This window comes from Rattus norvegicus, chromosome 2, assembly GCF_036323735.1.
Source record: "Rattus norvegicus strain BN/NHsdMcwi chromosome 2, GRCr8, whole genome shotgun sequence".
NCBI classification, from domain to species: domain Eukaryota; kingdom Metazoa; phylum Chordata; class Mammalia; order Rodentia; family Muridae; genus Rattus; species Rattus norvegicus.
Window position 1 is genome coordinate 168345460 of NC_086020.1, and position 26279 is coordinate 168371738.

At 37.5% G+C, this 26279-nt stretch overlaps 1 protein-coding gene and 1 long non-coding RNA gene across 3 annotated transcripts in view; one reads left to right on the forward strand and one right to left on the reverse strand.

The window, feature by feature from the left end:
• Window positions 1-22157, reverse strand: part of Gria2 (glutamate ionotropic receptor AMPA type subunit 2) — a 120127-nt gene extending 97970 nt beyond the window's left edge. For both annotated transcript variants that reach the window (NM_017261.2, NM_001083811.1), the window contains 2 exon segments: window positions 20984-21124; window positions 21640-22157. In NM_017261.2, coding sequence (NP_058957.1) covers window positions 20984-21124; window positions 21640-21727 — 229 coding nt within the window. In that variant the 5' untranslated portion in view covers window positions 21728-22157.
• Window positions 21037-25347, forward strand: LOC134485927 (uncharacterized). The gene is made up of 2 exons (XR_010064323.1): window positions 21037-21174; window positions 23311-25347. It is a non-coding gene; the product is annotated as an uncharacterized LOC134485927 (long non-coding RNA).
• Window positions 25348-26279: the final 932 nt, after the last annotated feature.

Sequence of the window (26279 nt, forward strand, 5' to 3'; positions counted from 1 at the left end):
AAGAAAAGGAAAACTGATCCTAACACATTCACGATGCATGAGCATTCTAAGGAAACCAATTGAAAATTCTAGGGCTAGCTATTAGCTCGGACTTCCTTTGAGTGACAAGAAGTTGTAAGTCGATTACTGCTCAGATAAGGAGGAGGCACAAGCAGAGCGGATTTTTCACAAGGAAGTCACAGTTCATTTTACCGACATAGATTGAACTTGGCAATACGAACCAACCCAGAAGTAGATATGAGATGTCACCTTAATTATTGCCTGAAAATGAAAAGCAAAATAGCAGTTCGTTGAGAATGTGAAGAACATCAGCTTCCCCACAGCCTTTGGCACTCTCAACACAATTTTACTCTAGAAATCTGCTTCCATTATCTGTATGAAACTACTTCCTTCCCTGTTTATGAATAGGGAACTGCTATTTTTCCCTATCCTTTTAGATGCATGGACTGGGAAAAATAAATACTGACAGAATATACGAAAGATATTGTAAAGTTGTTGCGTCACATTTTGGCCAAAAAACCAAGGAAAAACAATGAGCTAAATTGCATATTTTTCTAAATATTCTGTTTTTAGGGTAGAGATAATTCATCCATCCAAAGACATGGCTTCAGGGACATTCCCAGCGGCTTTGGCTCCTTCCTGATCTTGCCTGGCTCAAAAAAAGAAAGAAAAAGAAAGAGAGAGAGAGAGAGAGAGAGAGAGAGAGAGAGAGGGAGAGGGAGAGAGAGAGAGGGAGAGAGAGAGAGAGAGAGAGGGAGGGAGGAGGAGAGAAAGAGAAAAAGAGAAAGAAAAAGAAAGAAAGAAAGAAAGAAAGAAAGAAAGAAAAGAAAAGGAAACGGAGTCCTTGAGTCCAAGCCAATCACCCAATAATCTCCAGCATCATTCACCATGAAAAGTTTCACAAACCACCTTGAGTCACTGCTTAGAAAATACTTCTAGCCCCAACCAAGTAAGGGACGGATATCGAAGATCCTGAACTTGAACTTATTTTAATCAGGTGCGTCATTTATGAAGGCAATTTAGTGCTGTGTTTTCTAGTTTTTCGTCAGCTTGACATAAGCTAGATTTATCTGAAGGGAAGGGTCCCTAAAAAAAGCGTCTATAAAACCCAGTTGTAGGGTATTTTCTTATTAGTGATTGGTGGGGGAGGGTCCAGCCCTTGCAGTGGCACCATCTGTGAGCAGGTGGTCCTGAGTTCTATAACAAAGCAGGTTGAACAAGCCATGATGGAAAAAACAGTGAGCAGCATCACTCCATGGCCTCTCCATCAGGTCCCGCCTCCAGGTTACTACCCTGTGTGAGTTCCTGCCCTCACTGCTTCTGATAATAAACTGTGAGTTAAATAAACCCTTTCCTCTCTCAGTTGCTTTTCCCCATCTCACTAGGACAAACAGACCTCATGTCTGCCTGAGTACACATACCACTTGTTACATTTCCTACACTCACACCACATAACCAAAGAAAGGAATTCAAAGAATTAGAATTCAAAGAAAGGAATGCATTTTATCATTGTGAAATGATTTTTCTGAGTATGCACAGTGGTCTTGCTTCCTCCCATTGGACATTTTGGCTGACACTTGCTCTAAAGATAAACCCCTCAGTTTAGCTTTCAGATTTGTTTCTTTGGTTTGCTTTGCCTTATTGTTTATCTTCCAGCCTGCTTAGGAACTAACCATCCAAACAAATGCTGCTTTCATGCCTGGTTCAGAACTGTGCTCTGTTCTCGCTGGCCATCTTTGCCTACTGTCCTGCCCACTCATTCTGCTAGTTGCCAGCTTCTTCCAAGACTTCTCTCACTGGAATCTTTGTGTTTCGGGTTATCTCTGCAGGGTTGACCTTTCCCGAATTCCTTCTCCACCTTACTGCTTCTCATCTAATGTACATCAGGTAGGTCCTCACCTCCATCTAGGTTCTCTCTCTACCCAGCCTACCTATTGTGCTGTCTGTTTCTCATTGCTCCATCATATCCCCCTGGGTAGTCTCTTCAGAGCTCACAGCCCATTGGATGATTCGGCTCTTTCTGTTGATTGGTCAGTTGACTGCTGATTCTTTGCCAATGGAGGTCCCATGAGAGCAAACATGCTGTCTCCAAAACCATCTCTCATGGTAGACAGAGTAGCTATAGGCCAGTAGGTACGAACCATTACAGCCACCACAAAACACTACCAAATGCTGTTCCTACTCTGCAGAGGGGCAACTAAAGTTCAATTTCCTTCAGTACTCACCATGTTCTTTAGAATGCTACTCTTGCTTTTCTAGAAAGGAGATGTACAGAATAAGCGGAAATGGGACAACAGAGCTCTAGTCATACTGCTTAGTATGTCAAAGGAGTTCAATGTCCTCTGATCTAGACTGTTCGCACATAAAGGATATTCATGAAAGAAAATTAAAATACAATAACATTCACACTCCTTCAGCTTTCTGGGGTCAATTTGATTTTATAAGATCAAGAGTATTCATTTCGGTTCAATTTTATCAGAGCTTGAAGTCAGATTCTTATCCAAATCCATTGGAATCCAAGGTGCTTTTCAGACTTGGGAATTGCAAACATTGCGAAAAAAGATAAAATTCTTTAAGCACCATCAGATTACTAAAATAATACTATTGTAAGGGTCAAAAGTGGCTCACATACATGCTCGCAATCCTTCTTATTCTCAGATCTTGGGCTTATGAATTTTCTGCACATAAAATATACCTGCGACTACCAAGTCAGTGCGTAGAAGCATTTGCACGACTGTTAATGGTTATAGCTAGAGAATACAGAGTTGCCGCCCACGTTACAGGCTGAACAAAGGATTCTCTACTTTTGTAACTGGGCCCTCCTACCAAAAACAAGTGCCCTGTGGAAATCTATCAGCCCCATGCTTCTTGTCCTCTGATACACTTCTGTGGAGATTCTGCTTCTTCTGTAACGCTCAACTACAAAAGGAAGTCCTCTGCTGAGCACAAGAAGGCAGTGATGCACCTTATAAAAGCAAATTATAAACAGTTGGTATGACTTTCCTTCAGCCCTTCCTTACAGGAAGTTCAGAAGCTGAACAAGCCTTCGAGAATCAACTGTATTTATTTTGTTTATGGGTGGGAGAGTTGATTCAGGGCTGTTCTGTGTGGCCCCGGCTGTCCTGAAAGTATCTTTGTTGATCAGACTGACCTCAGACTCAGATTCACCTGCCTCTGCCTTCTAGGACTTAAGGCATGTACCACCATGTCAGTCTATATATATATTTAGGATATACAGATATTCATATATAGAATATGTATATAGAATATATGTAAGTTTTCTTCATCAATATTATTGTTTTTTTCTACAGTTCAGTCGTTATTCCCCTCCTGGTGTGCTCTCAGATGGTTCCTCATCCCATTTCTCCTCACCCATTGCCAAGAGGATGTCCTGTCCCCACCCTACTAGAACTCCCTAGTCCATAGAACCTCAAGTCTCTCAAGGGTTAGGTGCATCTTCTCTCACTGAGGCCAGACCAGACCTCTGTTACATATATGGCAAGGGCCTTATATCAGCTAGTGTATTCAGTATCACTCCCCAACAACCAGAGCTGCAGATCAGAATTGGTGGCAATAGCTCAGACAGCTCAACATAATTCAGCTGCCTTATAAACAGCCATTAGACCACTAAACCAACCACCAAACCAACCACTAAACCAACTATTAAACCAACCACTAAACCAACCACTCAATTAAAATAAAAGAGAGAGAGTCTGTCACAAGAAATGTGAGTTCCTTTCAATTACCCCAACTTCAGTAACCCTAATAAACTGACTTTCCTATTGGAAGAACCCACTTAAGCTAGACATAGTCAGTGATGACTATGAAGGGGACAAAAGAATCAGATGACTAAGCCTATTTAATTATAATCCTTAATCCAGAACAATGAATTCCTTAGAAATACATTTTAAAATATTAGTGGGTAGATATCCAGCACAAAATGAACTCATTGATATTTTTGTAGAGTTTTTTTCATATTGCTTTGTTTGGGAAATCTCATTTTCCTGGAGTTTTGCTTATATTATGGTTTCTGGATTGGGTGTGTGTGTGTGTGTGTGTGTGTGTGTGTGTGTGTGTGTGTGTGTTTCATGTTCTTTCTCTCTTTTTTTTGTCCTTTTCTTATTCTCATTTGTGTGTGAGGATGTGTTTGCCTGTTTGGTTGGTTGGTTTTTGCCTAAAGAGAGAAAGGGTGTGGAATGGAGTTGGGTAGAATCTGGGAGAAGTCGAGGTGGGAGAAACCGTGGTCACAATATATTTTTTGAAAACATGATTTTCAATTTAAAGAAAAAGAACTTAGTTAAAAATACTTGTGGAAATAGTATATCATAGGCCTAAATAGATTGTTTCAAATTAGAACAAAATTGATCTAGAAGAAAAAAATCGAAATGTCTTCTAGGAAATAAAAATATGAATGAGTAAGAAGAAATATTAATGACATCATGAAAAAGGTATTCAATCACAGATTACATTAAAATAATGTATGTATATAATGCATATGGTAGAGTGTAAGTAGACATATACATATACAAAATTGTTATATATATATAGGTATTGTGATAAATAAAATTAAATTTAAAGCATACTAAGAGATTATCTAATAAATAAATATATTTTCTACAACATAGAAAACATGTCTCCCATAGATAGATAGGTAGATAGATAGATAGATAGATAGATAGATAGATAGAGAGATAGATAGATAGATATTCAGGTATGTGGGCTTCATAAGATACAAATAATGAAGATGTTTGACAATTTCAAACATTAGGTATAAAGAAAATGCTGGAAAATCGAGGAACCCCCAACTATTATATTTATCTCTTGAGTGAATAATAACCACTCAAGTATATGTAATTATATGAATAACCCTAATATTTCAGCCTTTGAGTAAGCCTATGGATAAGCTATGAATAAATTGAACTGAATAATTATAAATATAAAGTAATATATTCTCAAGCTCTATCCCAAAATATTGCCCACTAAACACACTTTACGAGGCTATCCACAACTCTAAGAGAAGAAACATTGTTTCCAGTACCATAATATAAACTATAAACTATAATGAAAAACAGCAGGCAGGACAATATCACAATGTTATTATTACAAGCCAGTTAGCTGCTAGGTAGCATTTTCTGTCGTCTCTGGTGTAGTCTGTAATCTTAAATAAGTGTAGATTTTGTGAAGAATAAAATTTCCACAACTAAACTAAACCTATGCATCTTTGAAGTAATAATATTCAAAAATTACTATTTCTTTCAATCAAAGGTAAAATAGAAGCCCAGTGACAACAAATTAAAATATGTTTATTGATTAGAGTTGATGAGTTAAGCAAAGATAGGTCAGCTAAAGTGGTGTGGTTCTTACTAGAGGAAAGCAGCAAATTACTGTACATGGAGTCACCTAGTCCCACCTATCCATACTATTTTAATAACTAAATATAAACAATTCAATAAAAAAACACAAAATGATTAGTAAAAATTGGACATAGACTTTAATAAAAATTTTAAACACTAATGTGCACTAAGCAAGAAAAAGCATGTAATAAATTAATATGGGGGTTATTAAATATCAAATATATAAAAATTCGCATTTTAGCAGTGATGTTGGTTGAGGATATGATAGACTAGTTACTTCATGGTCTGTGTGCTGGTTGTATTAAAAATTGGCAAGAATTCTTTGAGTAACAATCAGAAAACTTTAACTGAACATTTCATGGCTTTTGCCCCAAAAACAATATTATACTTCTCAGAGTTAGGAAAATTTAGAATTTTCGTTTGCAGCAATGTTTCATAATAGACAAAATGAGGTTCCAAATGTCTGAAAATGAAGATAAGAGATATTTAATTCCTTGGTCAAAATAAATATTATGAAATAATAAAATTGAATTTGCAAACAGCTGTAATGTCACCAAGTATTTACATATAAAAATAAGTACAAAAGCATCTGGGAAAATTTTATTAATAGTAATAATAATTATCTTTGGGTAAAATTATACCTATTTTTCTCAAGGTTTTTAAGTTTTTTGCTTTAAGATATTACTAGTTTACTAGTTATGATTCGTGTAGGAATAACACTTCAGTCAGAGCTACAGAAGGTTTCCACACCAGTTTTGGAATCGTCACTGCTGGAGAAATGGCTCAGCAGTCCGGGGTAATGGCTGCTCATCCAGAGAACCTGGGTTTATTCCCAGTACCCACACGGCAGATCACAACCATCTGTGGCTCCGTTCTGGTGGATCTGATACTTTTTTAAAATCTCAATAGGAACCAGGCCCACACAAGTGGTGCATACTCGTGCACTTAGGCAAAGCACCCATACACATAAAATAAAACAAATAAAACTGAAAAATGTTTTTAATTGAATAATCTCACTGGGTGGTGGAAGGAATGGAGCTACGTTGTTCATAAAATATTTTTTTTTCAAATTTTTGTGTTGAAACTCTGTGGCTAAAAGCATATTTTTCTCTTCCTCCAGGAAAAAAAAATCCTTTCTAATGCCATGAAAATATGTACTCAAATATAAAGAGATGACTACAGCCTTGTAGAAACTGAATGTAATGGATTGCTTTAACTTACAGTGAAAGATAAAAATAACTTTCCATTTTAATGCCCATAGAAAGGTGGTTCAAAAAACTCACTTCCAGACCCTTGTTCACCTTCAGCCTTATCACCAAGGCCACATAACATTCACAGTTTCATAAAATAAAGTGGTTAAAGATTTACAGGTTTCCCTGATATTAGATCCAAACTACACTGTCCTTGCCAGGTACTATAAAATAACCTGAAAATGTTTATTGCGGCATGTAACACTTCCGCATTTTCTTTAGCGATTCAGTTGAAATTCCATTTCTCCACCATATAGCTTCACACGGGAATATTTTAGAGAATGATGGTTTCAAGACAAGAGGGGAAGGAAACCTCGCATTGACTGATACAGCCATGAGATTCTGAGATAATTTCCACTCATTTGTCACATATGCACTGTGCTCCTTAAAGATGACGTTGTGAGCACATGCAGATTGCTACACTGAACTAACTTCAAAGTGATGTTCAGAAACCAAGTCATAATCACAGCCCATTACTTAAACTTGATATGGGTTAGGGAATATGCAAAACCAAGAGCCCATTTAAGTAGTAATGGGGCTGTGACATGAGCCAAAAAAACATAATAAAAATTTCTATTTATCCCTCTGGGCTCAACTAATGTTCAAAATGTGACACACTCTTTTATTGATCTGAGACCTTGAAACATAAAAGCCCAATTTATGATAACTGCGCTCCTCAAGAAACAAATATCTTGCATAACTTTACATCCCTTGGACTGTAATAGAGTTCTGATATTTTTTTCCAGTGCAGTTTATTTGTCTTTAACTCTTTGAGGAATTATTTAATTGAGATTTTAAGTCAAGAAAATAAAATAGAATTTTTATATACTTGACAATTGTCTGTATGAGATGAAAAATGGAGCTGGATTCCTGGGCTTTCTGTGTATAGTAAGTAAATCAAAATGATTTACTTTGAATCAAAATTTGGAGAAATATGAAATAAAAGTGCACGCGCGTTATCTCTTTACACATAACCACAAGTAGAAAATCTTTTTGACTGTGTGCTTTCAAAGCAGGAAAAGCACACACAGTAAAACAATGTCTAAATTTGAATATATACCCAATGTAAAATAATATTCTCATAAAAATGTGAACTGAGTTCACGATTCGTGAGCAGTTTTAAAAGACAGAGAAGTGGCCGAGGGAGGTGGCTCAGGCCTTTAACCCCTGTATTGGGGAGGCAGACGCAGGTGGATCTCTGTGACTTCAAGGATGCCTGGTCTACAAATCTAGTATAGGACAGACAGAGCTCTGTTACACAGAAAAACCCTGTCTTGAAAAACAAGCAAACAAACAAACAAACACAAAAGTCAGAGAACTAGACAAAAGAACGAAGGTGGGTGGAAATGTATATTACTTTCAAGTATCAATAGACAAAGTGTACACGACATACACTAAACAAAACTGTGATAAAATGTACACACTTAATTTATGGACACACATATACATACACACACAACACAGGAATACGAATGGTGACTTCTTGCCTAAAATTTACATAAGAAATATTAAGGCAAAATTTAAAAGGTTTAAAATGAGCACTGAGACAGGAGGCAGTACCAGGAACTTATAGATCCTAAGTAGGATTGTAAAGTGATGTCCTTTTAAACAACCAATAAAAAAAGATAAAACAATCGCTATTTTCTGCAGTTTATTATGTTTGTAACTGTTTACTCTGTTATTTATACTCTATTCAGACAATTTAAACCGACAGTGAATGAGAAAATGCAGGTTAGTGATTGACACAGTGTGTGCATGGCCCTGGGTTCTGCCTTCAGCATACATAAAAGATGTCCGTTTAAATAGCAAGACAGGAAAAGAAGAAAAGATTCATCAACAGAATTCAAGATGTATCAGCCTACTGAACAGTAAGTGTGGGGAAGACAAATCATGCAGAATAAGGAATTCTGACTTACGTTAAGCAAGAGGCGATAAAAAAAACCAATTCTATTATTCTCCCATTTCTAGAAGCTTCAAATAATGATTATCTCAGACAAATAGGTGTGGTAAAAGGCAGAATTAATAACGATTACATTCCCTTTGCAGCATTTTAAGTTTATATGTAAGAAACTTTAAAAATAAATAATTGTTTTTAATTCTTCGAATATTTTATATATGCATACAATCTATATGATATAGTCACTCCTACTTCCTTCTCAGCTCCTCACCTATGACTGTTTGGGTTTCTTAATTGTTTGTGTTTTTATGGAGACTTGACTTTTCACTTGGCATTACTCCGTAGGGCCACTTCCCACTCCCTTCATTTACATTCTCATTCTCATTCTCATTCTCATTCTCTCTCTCTCCCTCCCTCCCCCACTCCCTTCACTCCCTCCCTCGGAGTACAATTCGTCCTACCCTTATCCTCATGCATCTAAAGCCAACCACTGACATGTGTGATCTACCACATCCTTAAAGGAACTGAATCTCATTTTTCTAGAAAACAAATATGGCTTGGCAGCAATCCTGTCACGTCCAGAACACATTGTTTAGCTCCAGTTCTCCTCTTCTCCCCCATATCCTACAAACCTTGTTATTAATGCTTTAGAGTCAAAATTCAAAACTACTGTATAGCTTAAATTTTAACTCACTCCAAACAGCAACATATTATTTCAAACAATGTCTTAGTTTCTTTTTATTTTTTCTTATATATAAAAAGCTACATTAATATGTTTTAGATAATCATGATTTTTACACCAGGAATTTTTAGATTGCTATATGATCATTGTTTGGATTATATAGCATTTGTTTTAGAACTAAGGTTATGATGATAGAATATTTGTGCTCCATAGCTTCAGAATAGTTATTTACATTAACATTTGAAAATATGCTATAACCCTTACCATTGTAAAACTTATCACTTGATTATTAAGCAGCAAGCTAAAGTGATTTCTATAAAGAACAAAATTCATTTATTTGCATTCATTCATTTAAAGACCAGCAAACAAGCTTGTCTGTACTAATTCAAAGTGTATTGAAGAGATTTTGGCAATCAGAAGAAAATAAAAACACATAAAACAAATTGCAAATTGTTGCTTCAAACATGAATCAAAATATTTTTGAAGATCTGTAATTAACGTTATAGTTATCAACAGTATCATTCCCAATTGGAAAACCTTTTTTGTTTTCAATAATATGTGCAAAGTTGGTATTTAAAACAATGGCTTTTTACGTCCAAAATAATTTTGTTTTCTTCACAAGATTGGAAAGTACCCGTTCCACTTTTAAGATACTTAAATTCACTTCTCCATCAAAGGCAGAGCATAAAATTTACAAATGAACTAGAAACGATAGCTATACAATCTAAGAAGAATGTATAGTTGTTGTAGACTAATTAGTAACTTCTTTTGCTTTAGACTTCTTGAACCCCAATAATTTCCAACATATGAACCTTTCTTGTTCTTGTCACTTTGATATTACTGTAATAAGCAGCACAAAACAGATATCCACAGTGCGTTTGAAAAAGTCAGACAGACAAACCCTGTGGCAGCTTTTGGTGCATACAAGATGGCCTTGCTACTCTGTAGACCAATACTTCCCTTTTATGCCCTGCCTTTTGCCCACCCTTGATCTCAAACTCATGATAAGCTTTCCTTATAAATAAATGGATTTGTCTTAACAGAGTAGGTAAGTTCCAAATTCTTGCTCTACTACATTAGAGTAATATGCCTGCCAATTGTAACATAAAGTAGCATCAAAGTGGGCAGTGAGGATTCTAGAAACTTCAGAAAGCTTACATATTTTCACTCATTATTCTCACTAAGCATCCAGTCCGATGTCTGTGTTTCACAAAGCAAGTGGAGTAGTTACTTGATTTTGCAAACATTCCACACATCTTAGCAGGTGAGAAACAGGCAAACAAAGCCTATTAATACGCACTGTCAAAAGAATATGACAAAGGATTCAAGCCATCGACAACCTACAGACTGGTGATTCCCAAGAAACCACAAAATGAAACTGGCTTGCATATATTCCCTTTCTATTGATGGGAATCTAACACCTTCCTTGTTGGTCCTTACATAGATTAATGGTGGAAGGGTAAATTAATAGTGTAAACCTTTATTTTCAGCTCTTCCTACTTATGTGTTGAAATATAAAAAGAGCTGTGGAGGAAGGAGATTCCAAATTATTCCAGAAAATATATACTCAACCCTTTCCTAAAAATGATGAGAAAACATAATCGTTACTTCTGGTATAGTGACTCGCTTGTAACAAATTCATCTGAACATTCATTTTATCACTCAACACCTCTAATTGTATTATCAAGGATGACAAGAAAAGTGAACCTTGTCTTACACAGAATAAATGTCATGTATTGCACCATGAAACTGCTAATTATTTTCAAGCCTACTTTTGCCTGATTTCAAACCTTTGACTCTCTAGACTGCCTTTCATTTATATAAATATAATTTACTTTATCAAACCAAAGAAAGATTGGTAATCTTGATTCTGCAAAGCGTTGAGACACCTTAATCTTAGGTTAGAAAAGTGTACTAAAGAAAATGGTTTTCAACATTCTGAAGTATGATATGTTAAAGCGATGGATGCAGTCCTACTCAGTGTCAGAAACTCTTGATTTGATGGTCACTCACATCTCATTGAAATCTTCACCATACTGAAATAGTCCCTGGGGCTGATTTTGTTAGACTCTTCATCACTAAGTAGCATTTGTTCTGCTTGGGTGTCCAAGCTCTATAAAAAGATACTCATAGGACATTGTGTGTTTTTGTTTTTCTTAGCAAGTCGTCATCAAAGACATCCACTAAAGGAAGTAACAATAAAAGTTTGCTACGTATGTGTGGCCAAGTGCATCCCTCAAGCTTTTATGACTATGTCTTTAAGCAATCCTGGATAGAATGGTGGCCTTCTATGTGGCCTTATACGAAGCTGAGAATAGAAGAAGGAAAGCAATTTCTCAGTATCCATACCCAGCCACAGGACTGAAATGCAGTCCCAAGTATACCTGGGCATCAGGGTTCTGGATTCTAGGAATTCACAGTCTCTCTCTCTCTCTCTCTCTCTCTCTCTCTCTCTCTCTCTCTCTCTCACACACACACACACACACACACACACACACACACACACACACACACACACCTTCTTTACCTCGAGACTTTATGAACTTTTCCTGCAAAGAACTAAAAGTATTCACGTTCTTGATACTGCTTGAATTATGGTCCTTAGCCCTAAAACAGTCTCTCTATATGTAAAATATTAATGACCTGGTAAACTATCAGGTAAAACACTGTAAAAGAATGAATTAAACTATAAGCTTTGAAAGACCTAGGATGTTCTAAAGCAATCTTCACCATCTTTCACATAAATTAAAATGAGATTGAAATTCAACATTTTATAAACTATGAAATACATTTCACAAGAAATGTCACGATGTGAGTGAAAATGTGATATAACATGGAAAGTATTAAGAAAAACTAATAAATCCCTCTTGGTGTCTCTGTGTCTGTCTTTGGCTCTGTCTCTGCTCTCTCTCTCTCTCTCTCTCTCTCTCTCTCTCTCTCTCTCTCTCCCTCTCCCTCTCCCTCCTTCTCTCTCTCTCTCTCTCTCTCTCTCTCTGTATGTGTGTCTCTGTCTCTGTCTCTGTCTCTCTGTCTCTGTCTCTCCTCCTCCTTCCTCTCTCTCTCTCTGTATGTGTGTCTCTGTCTCTGTCTCTGTCTCTCTGTCTCTGTCTCTCCTCCTCCTTTCCCTCTCTCTCTCTCTCTCTCTCTCTCTCTCTCTGTCCCTCCCCGCCCCCCAATTCATAAACACACACACACACACACACACACACACACACACACACACACAAATATATCTCTAACATATTACTTTCCTTTGCCAATGTCTCACATACAAATGAAGTACCATTATACAAACTATTTCTGTGTTATCTGGATTACTGCAAATGAATAGCCCCATTAAACACATGTAATTCACAACAAACAGCAGACACAAATCTCTTGATAATTATGTCTTCATTGTTTCAAATTAGCTCCATGAAAGTCTATTTAACAATGTCTTCAAACAGATTAACCAAATTCTCCCCATAATGCAGTCTTATTTTTCAAAATGAAATTATTTATTGTATTATCCTAAAAACTTTCTTTTAGATAAGTCTCTTAAAGTTAGTTTTGTCTGTATTAATTGAACATGATCTTAACCCTACTTCATGGGAGGCTGAGGCAAAAAGATACCAAGTTTAAGGCCAAAATATATGAGAATTATCAATAATTTAAACAATATTCTCATGAGTTACTAAGAAGTTCAAATTTTAGAAATTTTAAAATGAATTTGCATTTAAAATATTTACATTGTTAAATTTCATAATTACTTCAAATTTAAAATGTCTGTTTATTAAATAGCCAGATTATTGTTACGTGTGTGTGTGTGTGTGTGTGTGTGTGTGTGTGTGTGTATGAATGTTAAACAGAAATGCCTCATTAGTGTTGACGTGCATTGCTCCTTGATCTTCTGAAGTAAGCCCACTGGCACTTATCAAGCAGATGCAGAATGTCTGTACCTGATGAGCCCATGGTGCCACAGTCTAGCGATATGCATCAACAGTTTCCTCAGCTATGATAACTCCCAAAACATTTGTCAATGTTTCATCTTCTGTGTTCAAAGGTTTTTTGCTTTCTCCCATCCCAGAATGATAAAACACCTCAGTGTCATGCTTTGACCAAGGAATATACACACTGCCCCCTTACCTTATTTCCTCCTCCATACAGTAATCATTTTTATAACATATTGAACTTAATCTCACAATAAGAATTCAATCATTTGCAAAAGCTCTATGCCCGTACAGATGATTCACTCTGGAAAGGGTCAAAGTGAAGCGAACATCAAACCAAAGTGAAAGTTGAGGAAGAGAAAGAGGGAGGAGATTCAAAGTTAATTCTTAACAGCTCTCGCGAGTGACCAAGCTGCAGTGCCTGAGATTTTCCCCTTGCTCTTCATGGCCTTTACACATGGCATTTGTAATATACCGTGGAGAATATTTGCATTGACCTGGAGATCTTTAGAGATGATCCTACTCACAACTAAGAAACAAAGCCTCTCTAACCCCATGCTTGACATTCTCACTGCAGCAACTGGACTGACATTAGAGGAAGTGAGTGGACGCTAAATCAGAAATAAAACTCTTACTGAAGATTAGAGTCGGCCATAAAAGGCTAATGGGTTGACACAATCTTTTCTGTTGTCCAATTATGTAACCCAAACTTCAGTGTTGAGCATGGAAGTGAATAATTCAGCCTATTTTCTTTTATGGGAATGGAGAGTTATACAGGACACACATATATTTTATCCAAAGCCAATAGTGTCGAGTTAGATAAATCTATTTGTTATGTGTCTTTCAGTAGAATCTGGATGTTTCGAAAACTAGACTAAAATACTTATGATACAGGGATTTCATCTGAGGCTTACTGACGTTCATCAGAATAGCAGCTTCTGGTGCAAAATGAAGCAAATGGCAAAAATTTGGAATTAATTTTACATAAGTGGAAGCGAGTACCATGGCATTAAGGTGCTCTATTCACATTACTTTAGACAGACAAAAGTTTAGGACAAACCTCAGGCCAACCTAATTTTGAATAGTGAAATAACTACCAAAAACATGGACAATTTGGCACTAAATAGATTTTACAAAACTAAAAAACTAAATTTCTGAAGGAATACCAAAATATTAAAATTAATAGAAAACATGTAGAGCTTTTGATGTAGAAATGATTTATTTTAGGTATAAAATATAGATAAATCATAATATTTTACTTAAAAATTTCTTTCTAAAGTCAACCTGGTATTTTACAACTCTACTGGTTCTATTTTGCTGAACACTATTATAAATTTCACCATATTAAATCTTACAACTGTTCCTAGCCTTAATCTGTAAGGTAGAAGTAAGAACTTTAGACATTGATCCAATTAATATGCTAATGTGAAAAAAATGAAAGTTAATATACCCAAAGAATTATCAATATAGTGAAAAGACAGCAAAATTACTAGAGCATAACTTAAAAATAAATTATATACACAGAAGAAAACAAAAGAGCATATATACAAAGTAATCATGATATGTACATACTTACACACACACACATACACACACACACACACACACACACACACACACGCACACGAGTGCAAAAACACATAAGGCAAACAGAGTAATTAGCCCCAAACAAGAAAATATACCCCTTATTTCCCAATGTTCTCTTATTAATAAAAATTTTTAATTTTGAAAATTTCATTTAATTTTTTCACTAAGAGAATGAATGCAAAAAATTATTCTGTATGATGTCTTAGCAGACTAGCACTGGAAGGTTACTAAAAGGATAGAAAAAAAACATGCATTTTCTTCAAAATTGATAAATATCATTTCAAAAGACTTTACATGTATATAAAATTTTAAATCATGATTATTTTTAGCTCAAAAGTTCATTTTCTAGTTTTATGGAAGGGGCGTAATATTATAACAGGTTTGTTAATTATTAAACTCATAAGATAATCTCAGAAATTTTGACTAAAAATTGCTGTTAAGAGAGTTTTATTCTTTTGATAGGATCTATAGACTCTTCGGGTAGAATTCAGTATTTTTTTTAAAAGGGGAGGAGAGTGGAATAGTTCACTCTGAGACCAGTAAACCCCAGTAACATTGAACTCTAATGCTAGATTAAAAGATGAGCAATAAGAATAGTTCCTCGTTTCGATTTATTTGTAACCCTGTGAGAGAGTGTGCTCTGTAGTTAACTATGTCTGATGACTTCTCTTACACTGTCTGAAACACTGGAATAGTTAGCAAACGGCTTCTCCTTTCCTTACATTTGTCAAGATTGCACATAATTTGAAAAATCTGAAGGGATATTCCCTAGATTTCCAGAGAGTCTGAGAGCTCCTGAATTATTATCCAGTTGTCACAGTGTCACAGTGCGGTAACCTGCCCCCTTACAGAATTGCTGCGAAACAAAATATCCTCCAGACAGAAGCAGCAAGGTATCAAAGAGCAGTCAAATGCATATGTGCGCTATAGTTTCATGTCATGATTTTTAATTACATACTAAGTTTCAATCCAAGATACAATTATTTTAACCAATTAGACTCTAGTTTCTGTTCTGTGTTCTTCAATTTCCTTAAAACTTCTTTAATAAGTAAAGGACAAAATTTTCAGTACAAATAATTCAACAATAAATTACTTATTTTGATATAAGTGAGCTTTTTATTTCTTCTAATGCTTTAGTTCAATGTAGTAATCTTTCCAAAAGCAATAGGTGCTCTTCCTGACCCACATTTGTTTTCTTCGTATCATGATTTCTTTTGACAGCATCCAAGTTAGTTCTCGTTTCTTTAAATTCTCATATATTATAGTGAGTATGGTCATTTTGGTATATTTCTCACGGAAAAAAAAAACTATATGTAATGCACTAAGCAATCAACCACTATGTAATTCTATAATTAAAACCATAGATACACATATGCCCCAAACGCACAGGATTCCTCCTATGTACAGTGTACTAAAGTTATCAAGCATTAAATAATTTGATGAACACTGATATACATTTTTGATAATTGAGTACTAAAATTCAGTGATAGGAAAGACACCTCAGAATTAATATTTGGTAAAAATTAAGTCTTCAAATCTGATCTATAGACACAGACACACATACACACGTGTGTGTGTGTGTGTGTGTGTGTGTGTGTGTGTAAAATGGTTTTAGAATTCTCTCTTTAAATAGATTTTTATAATTCATGTAATTCCTAAATGTGTTTACGATCAAGTTTATGAAAATACGTAGTAATTTCTAATTAAAAATAAATTCTTAAACAGCCTTTTTCGTAGTATTTACTGAATGTTATTTTTAAATTTGGTATTATAATTCATCCTTTCAAATTATATTTAATTTACATCTTTCCATTTCTCCAAATAGATTCATTTCTGAGGACTTAGAAGGTAATCAAAGTGTGCAGCAATTTGAGGGAACACAATCTGTTCTTCAACATCTCCATCTACTGGCTCAGAGAAAAATAAAATTTTGATTGCTGTTTTATGTAATGCTTAAATTTTTATAAATTATGTACCATTATAGAATTAAAATATAAAATTCTTAAATTATTATTAGCTAAATAAATGCTTATTTATCAGAATAATCCATTCGAATAAATAGAAACATTCATAGGAGCAAATTTTATATTTGTTCTTTAATCCCCAAATCCTAGGAGATCAAATATTCACATGTATAACCTATTTAGAAAGTTCTACTTTAAATATTTTTCTAATTAGTGCCATATTCAATTTTAGAAAATCATTTATAGTATATAGTACTTAATTTTTTTTCTAAAATCACCTCTTGGTTTTGTTAGCTAATGTTACAGTGCGTATAGAAACACAAAGACCAACTTAATATTTTCTCAAAAATTGAGATTTTTCTGTTATTATGATGAATTACTGATGAAGAACTACTAGAGTTCTTTTCCATACTCATACTAAACTACCCAGACAAGACCTTAGAGGCTGCTTCTTATGAAAAGTATAGCATTCCCAAGTCTTTCAAAACCATTAGAAACACCACTGAATAAATGATCAGAAAGAAATTGTGATTGCGAGCATATTCATTAATTCTCTGACAATCTGAAGGTACAAGAAAAATGATAATAGGTGGATGGGTGGATGGATGGATAGATGGGTGGGTGGATGGGTGGATGGGTGGATGGAAGACTGGACACTGAGGTCCCTCACAGCTTTCAACTCCGGCTAAAATGATAGTCTCAATTTTCTTTCTTCTTTTAACATGTTTAAACATTCATTTCAAAAATTATCCAAAAAGAAAGGAAAGGGGGAAGCAAGGAGGCAATAAAGAGAGGAGAAGGACTGGAAAAGAAAAAAAAAAAAAACAAGGCAGAAGAAAAAAAAAAGAAACACATTGGAAATCTGTCTTTGTCTTCTCTGGTATCCATGGAGACAAATGGGAACAAACAGGTACTTTCATCATCCGGTTGTACTGAAAGGGTGTGGGAGCGGAGTGCAGCAGAGCACATTGTAGATCAGAATAAAATGACTTCTTTCCATTTAACTCTTTGCACCATTCAGTAGACGTACTTAGACATTTAACTCTATGTCAGCCTCAATGTTCCCACGGAGGAGCACCCATCTCACAGCTAAATTCTAAGCAGATCCGCTCCTCTCTCAAAATGATATCCCTTAATTCTAAAACTTTGTTTTCTTAACGAATAAATCTAATTTCTTTTTTCTGTGCACTAGATAAAGGATAAGCTCGCTCAAAAGCAGCAATTGGTAATCCATATAACTCAACATTGTCATCACAGGAAACCTCCTTAGGTTTCCCAAGAAAATGGGGGAGAGACATTTTGATTTTATTTGTCAGTGTACTTAATGCCGTTGTATCCTTTCTATGAAAGATGACTAAATACAGCATGGAAACAAATTATTTGCATTGGAGTAAAACCCAGAGCAGAATCTAAATGATCATGTTTACCTTCATACATGGCGCAACAGAGACTTTTATTTATCCAACATGGAAGTTGGAGCTGTTTGGCTGTGTTTCACACATACGCCTCCTTTCCTCCTATCTCCTTTCTTCCCTTTAAGAGTTAAATTAATCGTACCCCTTCTACTATCCTCAGCCAAAAAAGAAGAAGAAAAGTATACATTTGACTTTCCACGTTTTGAAAATTCAAAAGGGACAAAATGAATTAAAAATTGTAACTTGACTTTTCAACACCTGCCAATGTGGACTCTAGAAAATTCTGTTTACAGAGCCTCTGTTAGTTGACTGCAGCAGTCAGGAAGCCTACAGCTTTGAAGTTGAAAGTCAAGATCCTGGATTCTCCTGGGGCATTGTTTCGCTTGTTTCCTCATGTTATTGGTGCCTGGTATACTGCTCTGTGGGTGGGGTAGTTTTATGGGAATGTACATTTTAAAATTTTTGCTTCGGTAAATTTTTTAAACAAAAAAAATCTATTTTTAAAAAATGAAGACTTGAATATACTGGTTTTTGCAATTATGGTCAGGTATATGAAATTCAGAATTTAAAAGAAAACAATGTAGTTGTCCCCCGTGTACATACTCTCACCACATATCTTATTTTAGTACAGTTTATAGTAGGAAAAAAAGCATTCAACAATATTGGCTTGAGGACATGCGCCACACAACTACAATCTCTGAACTTTAAAGAGCCCCGATACCGTGGCTCGACACCTGTTGAAAGAGAGAAACATCCATTTAGTTTGCTGGATGTATTTGTTATTTTCCCAGTAAACTCATCTCATTATTTTTATCAACAATCAACTTCCTTATTATTACACATTTTCAAAATGTCTCCATATTTCAGAATCTTTGTACAACCCCACGTGGCAACGCATTGTGACACTGCATTTGTGCATACAAACGCAGCTGGGTAAAATTCAACACAAGTTGCATGTCCACAGGCAACTCACACGAGACGGAAACTTCTTGGTAGCACAGGAACAGCCTAATTCGGTAGGTAAATAGGACAATTACGGACACATTTCACGTTTATTTGAAACACTTTTCTGTCTGTTATGTAATACAATTTATTGTATTGAGATACTTTTCTATGATATTTTATTACATTTTAATTTTTATTCATTTATTTATCTGGGGAGGGCAAGTGGAGGTCAGAGGACAAATTTCAGGTGTCAGTTCTCTCCTTCTGGTCTCAGGGACCCCGGGAGTAATCTCAGGTCCATCAGGCTTGAAGGAAATGCTTTTACCTTCTGAGCCATCTGGTGTCTCTTCTATGAGGAATTTCTCTGTGTAGCTCTGTCTCTGTCTATTTCTAACTCTATTTTCTCCAGCATCTATCTCTCTCTGTCTCTCTCCTCAACATTTGCATATTAAGAGAACTATCCTTCTTTAAAAGGTTCCTTCAGAAAAACTAGAATTCTGACCAGAACCACGTTATCACCTATTCATTTCTTCATTTATTTGTTTGGGGACAGGATTTGCAACCTGATCTGCTGATGTTCCTGGCATGACAGGCTGGGGGTGCAGGGGGCGTGGGTGAGATGGCAACCGGTTGTGAGAACGCTGCCTTGGGGCATTTCCTCTGGTGATTTTCCGCTCTGTTACAGGGGAACCAAAGTGGGAGGTGAACCACCTGCAAATCTTCCCCCAAATTGTTATCTATGGAATGGAAGCTGAGAATACCAAGGCAGGAAACATCTGCCAGCCTGGAGGCCGGAAATGGTAGCAGCTGGGAGCGCGCAGGATGCTGCCTCAGCGTGGGGACCTGGTCGCCCGGCCTCGGGCGACCTCGCACTTGCCCAGCAACTGGACACCAGTCATTCTGCCCAAAGTCTTGCCAGAGCATCCTCATGAGTTCCAGATCCCTACGCAGAGGCCAGGGGCTGATACTGAAAACTGAAAATGCTAAAATGGCTGGTCTGCTACTTCTTCAGATTTTAAAACTCAGCTGGATGCAATCGCTTCCGAGTCAACCTCAGTCTCCAGTAGCCTTTGCCTGAGCCTGCGACCACGGAACAAAGCACGCCCGGCCGGCGAGCACTCAGGCCATCCTCGCCTCTACTTGGGCGTTGCTTCAGGGAGCTGAGAACGCACCTAGCTTCTGGTCCTCGACTTCCTCATCCCTGTTCTGCCCGCGACCAGGTGGAGGTTTGTATATGGTAGGCATCCCCATCAACACCCGCATCCCCTGCTGACTGCATCCTCAGCTCCTCGGGGTCTCCATTCTCCTAGCATCCCTGCTCATACCAGTCAGTCAGGGCCTGCGTCAGTCTCGTGCCCGCGCCCCTCGGGTGGGCATTATGTAACAGCCCCGGGCCCAACTCCACAACCATTGCAATAACTTGTCCCGTGCAATAGAACGACGTGGGGCTTGCGGGGACTGCAGGTCGAAGCTGCCCTGCCAGGCTACAGGACTAAGGCATGAGATCTGTCCAACAGTCCCACAGCGCGCCCTGGGGAACAGCGTGTTCTCTTCTGGTGGAGTGCCAATAGGCGCTCAAGAGGGAGGGGGTTGGGAGATCCTCTTTGGAGGCGCCAGAATCAAGCCAGAACCCCCTGAATTCGAAAGACCAGTCCAAGTCCAACCCCTACCCCCAGATTCTAGGGTGCACATACTGTCACACTGTTCAATGGCTTTTGTCCCCACTTCACAGCCCGCTGGCCAGTGGGGGTCCCAAAGATTACAGCCACCTTCTCTCTGTACCCTCACACGCACGCGCGTGTGCAGTCACTCCCACCCACACATGACAGGCCGGCAAAACACACACACACACACACACACACACACACACACACACACACACACACACCATCCTTCACCAGCATTCACAGGCTTGCTTTCTCTGTGCAGCATAGGAAGAACGTGAATATTCATTACTTACAAGCATTGGTGACTGCGAAACTGTTGGCTACCTCCAAATTGTCGATATGGGGTGTCAGTCTGAACTCCGAAGTGGAAAACTGAACCATCCCTACCCGAAATGCACTGTATTCTTGATCAGCGCCCCTTGGAAATAGCCCCCCTGCAAAGAATAAATAGCAAGCAAGAGAACATTGTCAGAGCCCTGGAGAGGTAAGAGTGGGGTGCTAACACCCAGCAGCCCCAGAGTCTCTTATTCACACTAACCACTAGAATAAACATAATCAGTGAGTTGGGCAGCAAGGGTCGGACATCCAAAAGGTGCCCAATGAATCTAGGCAAGGAGGGGAGTCTAAAGACCAAAAATGTTCTCCCTTTTAATCTCAAGCTTTGCGATCATACCCCCGAAAATCTGAACACACTAGGAGATGCCTTAAGGCAGAAGTAACGCAGTCCCGGGGTCAGAACAGATCCTCTCCCCGCTATTGTGTCAAAAGGCATACTCATGTCTTTTTACTTCAGTCTAAAAAAAAATCATGTATATTCTAGGTAGTTTAAATCTGGAATGCAGTCAAGGTATGACATAAGTCTACATGACATGAATTAATTTGGTCACTGTGAACAAAGATTAGCACCAAATTATGCACAATTCAAAGGCATAAGACAAAAGGTACCTACCTATCTGTATGCTGTTAGAAGAGACACCAAAAATCAGTCCCCATAAAACAGGAGAAAGGAGGACAGAAATATGCATAATCTTTTGCATTTCCAAGAAAAGTAGAGCATCCACAAAATATCCCCTCGTTTCCCTTTCTTCCTCTTCCTTCTTTGACTGTTTTCCTCAGCAAATTAGATCCTCTGCATTGTGAGGTCGATATTTAGCAAGGAGCTGCTAAAAACACGAAGTGAAGGCAGAAGAATCCTTATTTCCCAGTTGTAGCTGGTGGCTGTTGATGCCTTGCGTCCTGTCCCTGCTCCCGAAGTCCCGAGGACTGGCTGAATGCAGTTTTTAGCTGAGCTGCCGCTGTAGTCCTGGTGTCTGGGAATATCAGCACCCTCCCATGCACTCACACAATCACCCTCTCTCGAGCTCTCTTCTCCCTCTCTCCTCTCTCACACGAGCGCGCACACACATACACACACATACACACACACGCACACACACAGGAAAGTCACAGAGAGGGGCAGGCAGTCTCGGGCGCGCGTGCGCGACTCAAGGCAGGCAGGGAGCTCGCGCACCTACCCCTCCCCCGCACAGCGCCCTGCACCCTGCACAGCCCTGGCAGCTTCTGCACGGTGCCGAGAAAGCTCAGCTCAGAGCCGGGCAGCCTGGTGCCTCTTAGAGACCTCCAGTCTTGCGCATCCGATTTTAGCACCGAGGACAGCGCTTTAGTCGGAGCTCTGGGCTGAGGTTGCAGGGTTTATGGTAGCTGCAGAGATGCTCCAGCCAGATCCAAATGCTGCAAAACTGATTTCCGGTTGCTATGCCTGGGAAGCCGAACTGCTAATTGCTATTGGCAGTGAAGCTTTCTTCCGTAGGGCCCTGTTGTTTTATATCAAGTACAACGAATATGATTTGATTGTCTCAAAATCCACTTAGCAATATCGACACACTGCCTTCTGCCTCACCTGACCCAGCTAAAAAGCAAAAATACTCTCTGAAAGGACGACTCCCAAAACTGTGAACTTTAGCTTCCTATGATGCAAGCATAATTCCAGGGAAACCCAAAATTCTATCCTTAACTACAAAAGATGCCGCGGAGGTTGGGTGTTTGTAACTGGATTGAACCTTTGAAGGACTTTGTGTAGGAATCCATCTTTAGAGTATGCCCCTTTGGGTTATGGTTCGATTCGTTCAAGCCGCACTGCCTGTGGATTGCTCTTGAACTACAGTGCAGACTCCCTCCTGCTGTACGGTCATGTAGACTTGGCTCTTAGATGTCCTTTTTATTTATATGGATTGAAAGGAACCGTAGGTTTCTGGGAGGAGAAAAAAAAATAGACCAAGGTTGTCTAGAAAGGATGTCCATAATCTGTCCAGACTCTAAGTTACAAACCAGATACCCCATTATATTATGGACCTTAGATTTCAAAAATAATCACTGCCTCAAAGAAGTAGGTTACCTCATTACATCAAGCCGGCTTGAATATCTGGGATATAACGAATAGGTTAGAAGTTCAAGTTTGTGAGAAGGGGCTTGGTGAAGACTCCTGATGATTCTATGTGCCTGTGAAATTCATGTTCAATATTCTACTTCATGCCAAGCCATCTCTGTGTTCCTGCTGTGACAATTCTCTCTGAAGCCTCAGAAATCCTTCACCAAACTGTATGTGTTTTGTTTTAAACAGAGAAACTAAAGAAGTCTCGGTTCAAAGATCTGTTGCCAGGAGCCAGGAGAGCCATTGAAGCTGACAACATCAAAGGGAGAACTGGCTGATGGCCCCGAAGTGCACGAGAGCACTTCCTGGTTATATCTTATGGAGGAAAGGTGACTTTAATATCACACATGGTAACTTCCTTCTGAACCCCCTTAAATCCTACTTCTGCCTTAGTCACACTGGGTCTAAAACTTCCCATTTGTTAAAATAGATTTTAAAATACATATTCTTTATAAAAATGAGAAGGAATGAACAAAAGCAAAACGCGAAGTAATATCTGTGACTTCTAAATACTGTAAGCTTATGGTTTCATGTTATGATCTCTCTGTCTTTATCTCTCTGTGTGTTTGTGTGTGGGCGCATGCGTGTGTGTCCCTACGGCAAGAATACAGAACATAGGTATAATGTACTAAGATTATAAGTTTACATATTCTAGGTGAAAAATACCTTCTTTTTATAACCAATAATTTATTTCACCTGGAAATCAAAAACTCCACACGATTTAGCAGATCCTCTAAATAGAAAAGTACAAAAGCCTTGCAGAAAATCAATAAAAATAAAATTATAGGCACGACAAGAATTATAAACATCCCAACTTGTTACATAAAGAATAATCAAACAAATTACACACATTTCCATCTCTACTTCTGACGCCCAGCACAAGAGTGGTTTGAAGTTTATGAACTTCAACATCTAAAAGAATCAGTCAGATCAACAGATACAGCGAATAAAACGTCTCTTCAGTGACATTCTTCTTTTACTTGCTTTTCAATATTTTCCACCAAAGCATCTTCAGTCTCATTCAAAGTGCTTTGAGATGATAATTGAAGATAAAGGGACAGAAGCTTGATTATCGAAAAAAAATGTGGGATACTTAATGTGTCTGGCAAGCAAATTAAAATTTAAAAGAAAGGGAGTTTTCAAAAGAAGCTTTCATTTTAACCTATTTGAAATTCAAGGACAGATATGAACTCAAAATTGACTGGATTTCATCATTAAAGAACATGGATTTGCTGAATCATGGTGCTTTATTCCCAGAGAATATATACAACCTTATCAAATATTACTTCTTGTTGATAAATTGCAATTGTACAGAAAGTCTGTAGAATTTTAGCAGGCATTTTAAAAATGAAATTGCTATCCTAGTAATCTAAGTTCAAAACTTAGGCAAATATCTGGTTTTCACACAGCTAGAAACAATTCCTTTTTTTCCATTTTTTTTCTTTTTCCGGAGCTGTGGACCGAACCCAGGGCCTTGCGAATCCAAGGCCTTGTGAGCCCAGGGCCTTGCGCTTGCTAGGCAAGCACTCTACCACTGAGCTAAATCCCCAACCCCTAGAAACAATTCCTACTAAAACATAACATAATTACATTAATATGAGCTTCCATGAAGCTTTTCAATGAACTACATTATGTAGTAAACATTCTTTTCACTACAGAATGCTGTCTAATTAAGTATAATGAAGTTAAACTGAATGGAGTAAATGGTTATACAAAAAAATAGGAAAATATTTGTGTATGGTTTTTATATGCCTAAAGATCACCCTTTAAAGCTACAAAGCTTAGAGCTTTTTGAATACTTATCTTAATCTTATCAATAACAAAATCAATTTTGAATATTACAAAGAAATTGAATAGAACAATAGGTTCTAAGGACCAAGTTGCTGTGTTCTGCCCTCTGCTGTTCACTTCTGGAAACTACGTAGCCCTTAAGCATTCTTTCAGATGCAAGAAAATTCACAAAAAGAAAAGACAATGTTACCTTTCTCATTGATTGTTTCAATGGTTGTTGCTGCTGTTGTATGTACTTTAAGATATAATTTGTAGGATGATAAGTGTTAAATATAAATTTGCTCCTATCTTAGTCCACCTTTATTTCAATTACAATTGCTTTCCAATTTTAAAGTGAAATTTCAAAAATTATGTAATGAGTTTAAATGCTTTTTAACTGTTTCCTCTCTTAAAATTTTTATATTCATATTCTATAATTAAAATAATTTCCCTAGAGAAATTTTGTCCTGTGTGGTGAGTGGACTGGTGGTAATTTTGAACAGACTTGAAACAAACTTCCGGGAGCATTCCTAGTCAAAACTATAGTATTGACTCAGGTGTTAGAGGTCATACTGATAAAGTCTGACCAATCAGAAGTCATCAGAACCGTGAAAGGCTTGGCCGCAATTCAGCAAAAGATGGGAGGTGGCCAAAGGAATGGTCCCTAAAGACCGAACAAAGTTCCAGTGTCCTAATCATGAGACCCGATTTCCTAAGGCACCAGAAGAAGTGCAGAATAGTCGTCTAAATATAAAGAGAAATAGATTTTGAGATTCTCAATTAAGAAAAAAGTATAGCTAAGCCGTCAGATTGGGAGAATATTTCTTCTTACTATTATTTTGTCAGAATTTTAAATTAGTGACTCAGCATATCAAAGGAAACATACCTAAAACTGGTATTCATAAGCATTATAAATGTGTATGTATAAATATATGTAGGCATATGTTTGTATATAATATTTAAAGTCCTAAAATAGAAAATCATAGTGTTCATTTTATGTTTGAAGGGTTTGATGGCATCAATTTCAATTACGGCATCCTATAGTTTCCAAGGGACTACAGCATTTATCTACTATGGTTGGTGCCATAAATTAAAAGATTAAGATCATGTGATGAGGAAATGACAAATCTGGAAGTTAGACAAATTATCGGTGAAATATAAGGATGGTAGTTATGACGGATAACCTTGGTTTTGAACTTAACACGTACAGGAAGAAGGAACTTTCATTGAACAGTTGCCTTCAATAGACTGATCTCTGGGTATGTATATGGGGCATTTCCTTAATTGTTGATTGGCACAGGAGGCCCTCGTACACTGTGCACATTGCAATATCTAGGCAGGTGGGCATGGGCTGTATAAGAACAGTTGCTGAGTAAGCCAGCGACCAA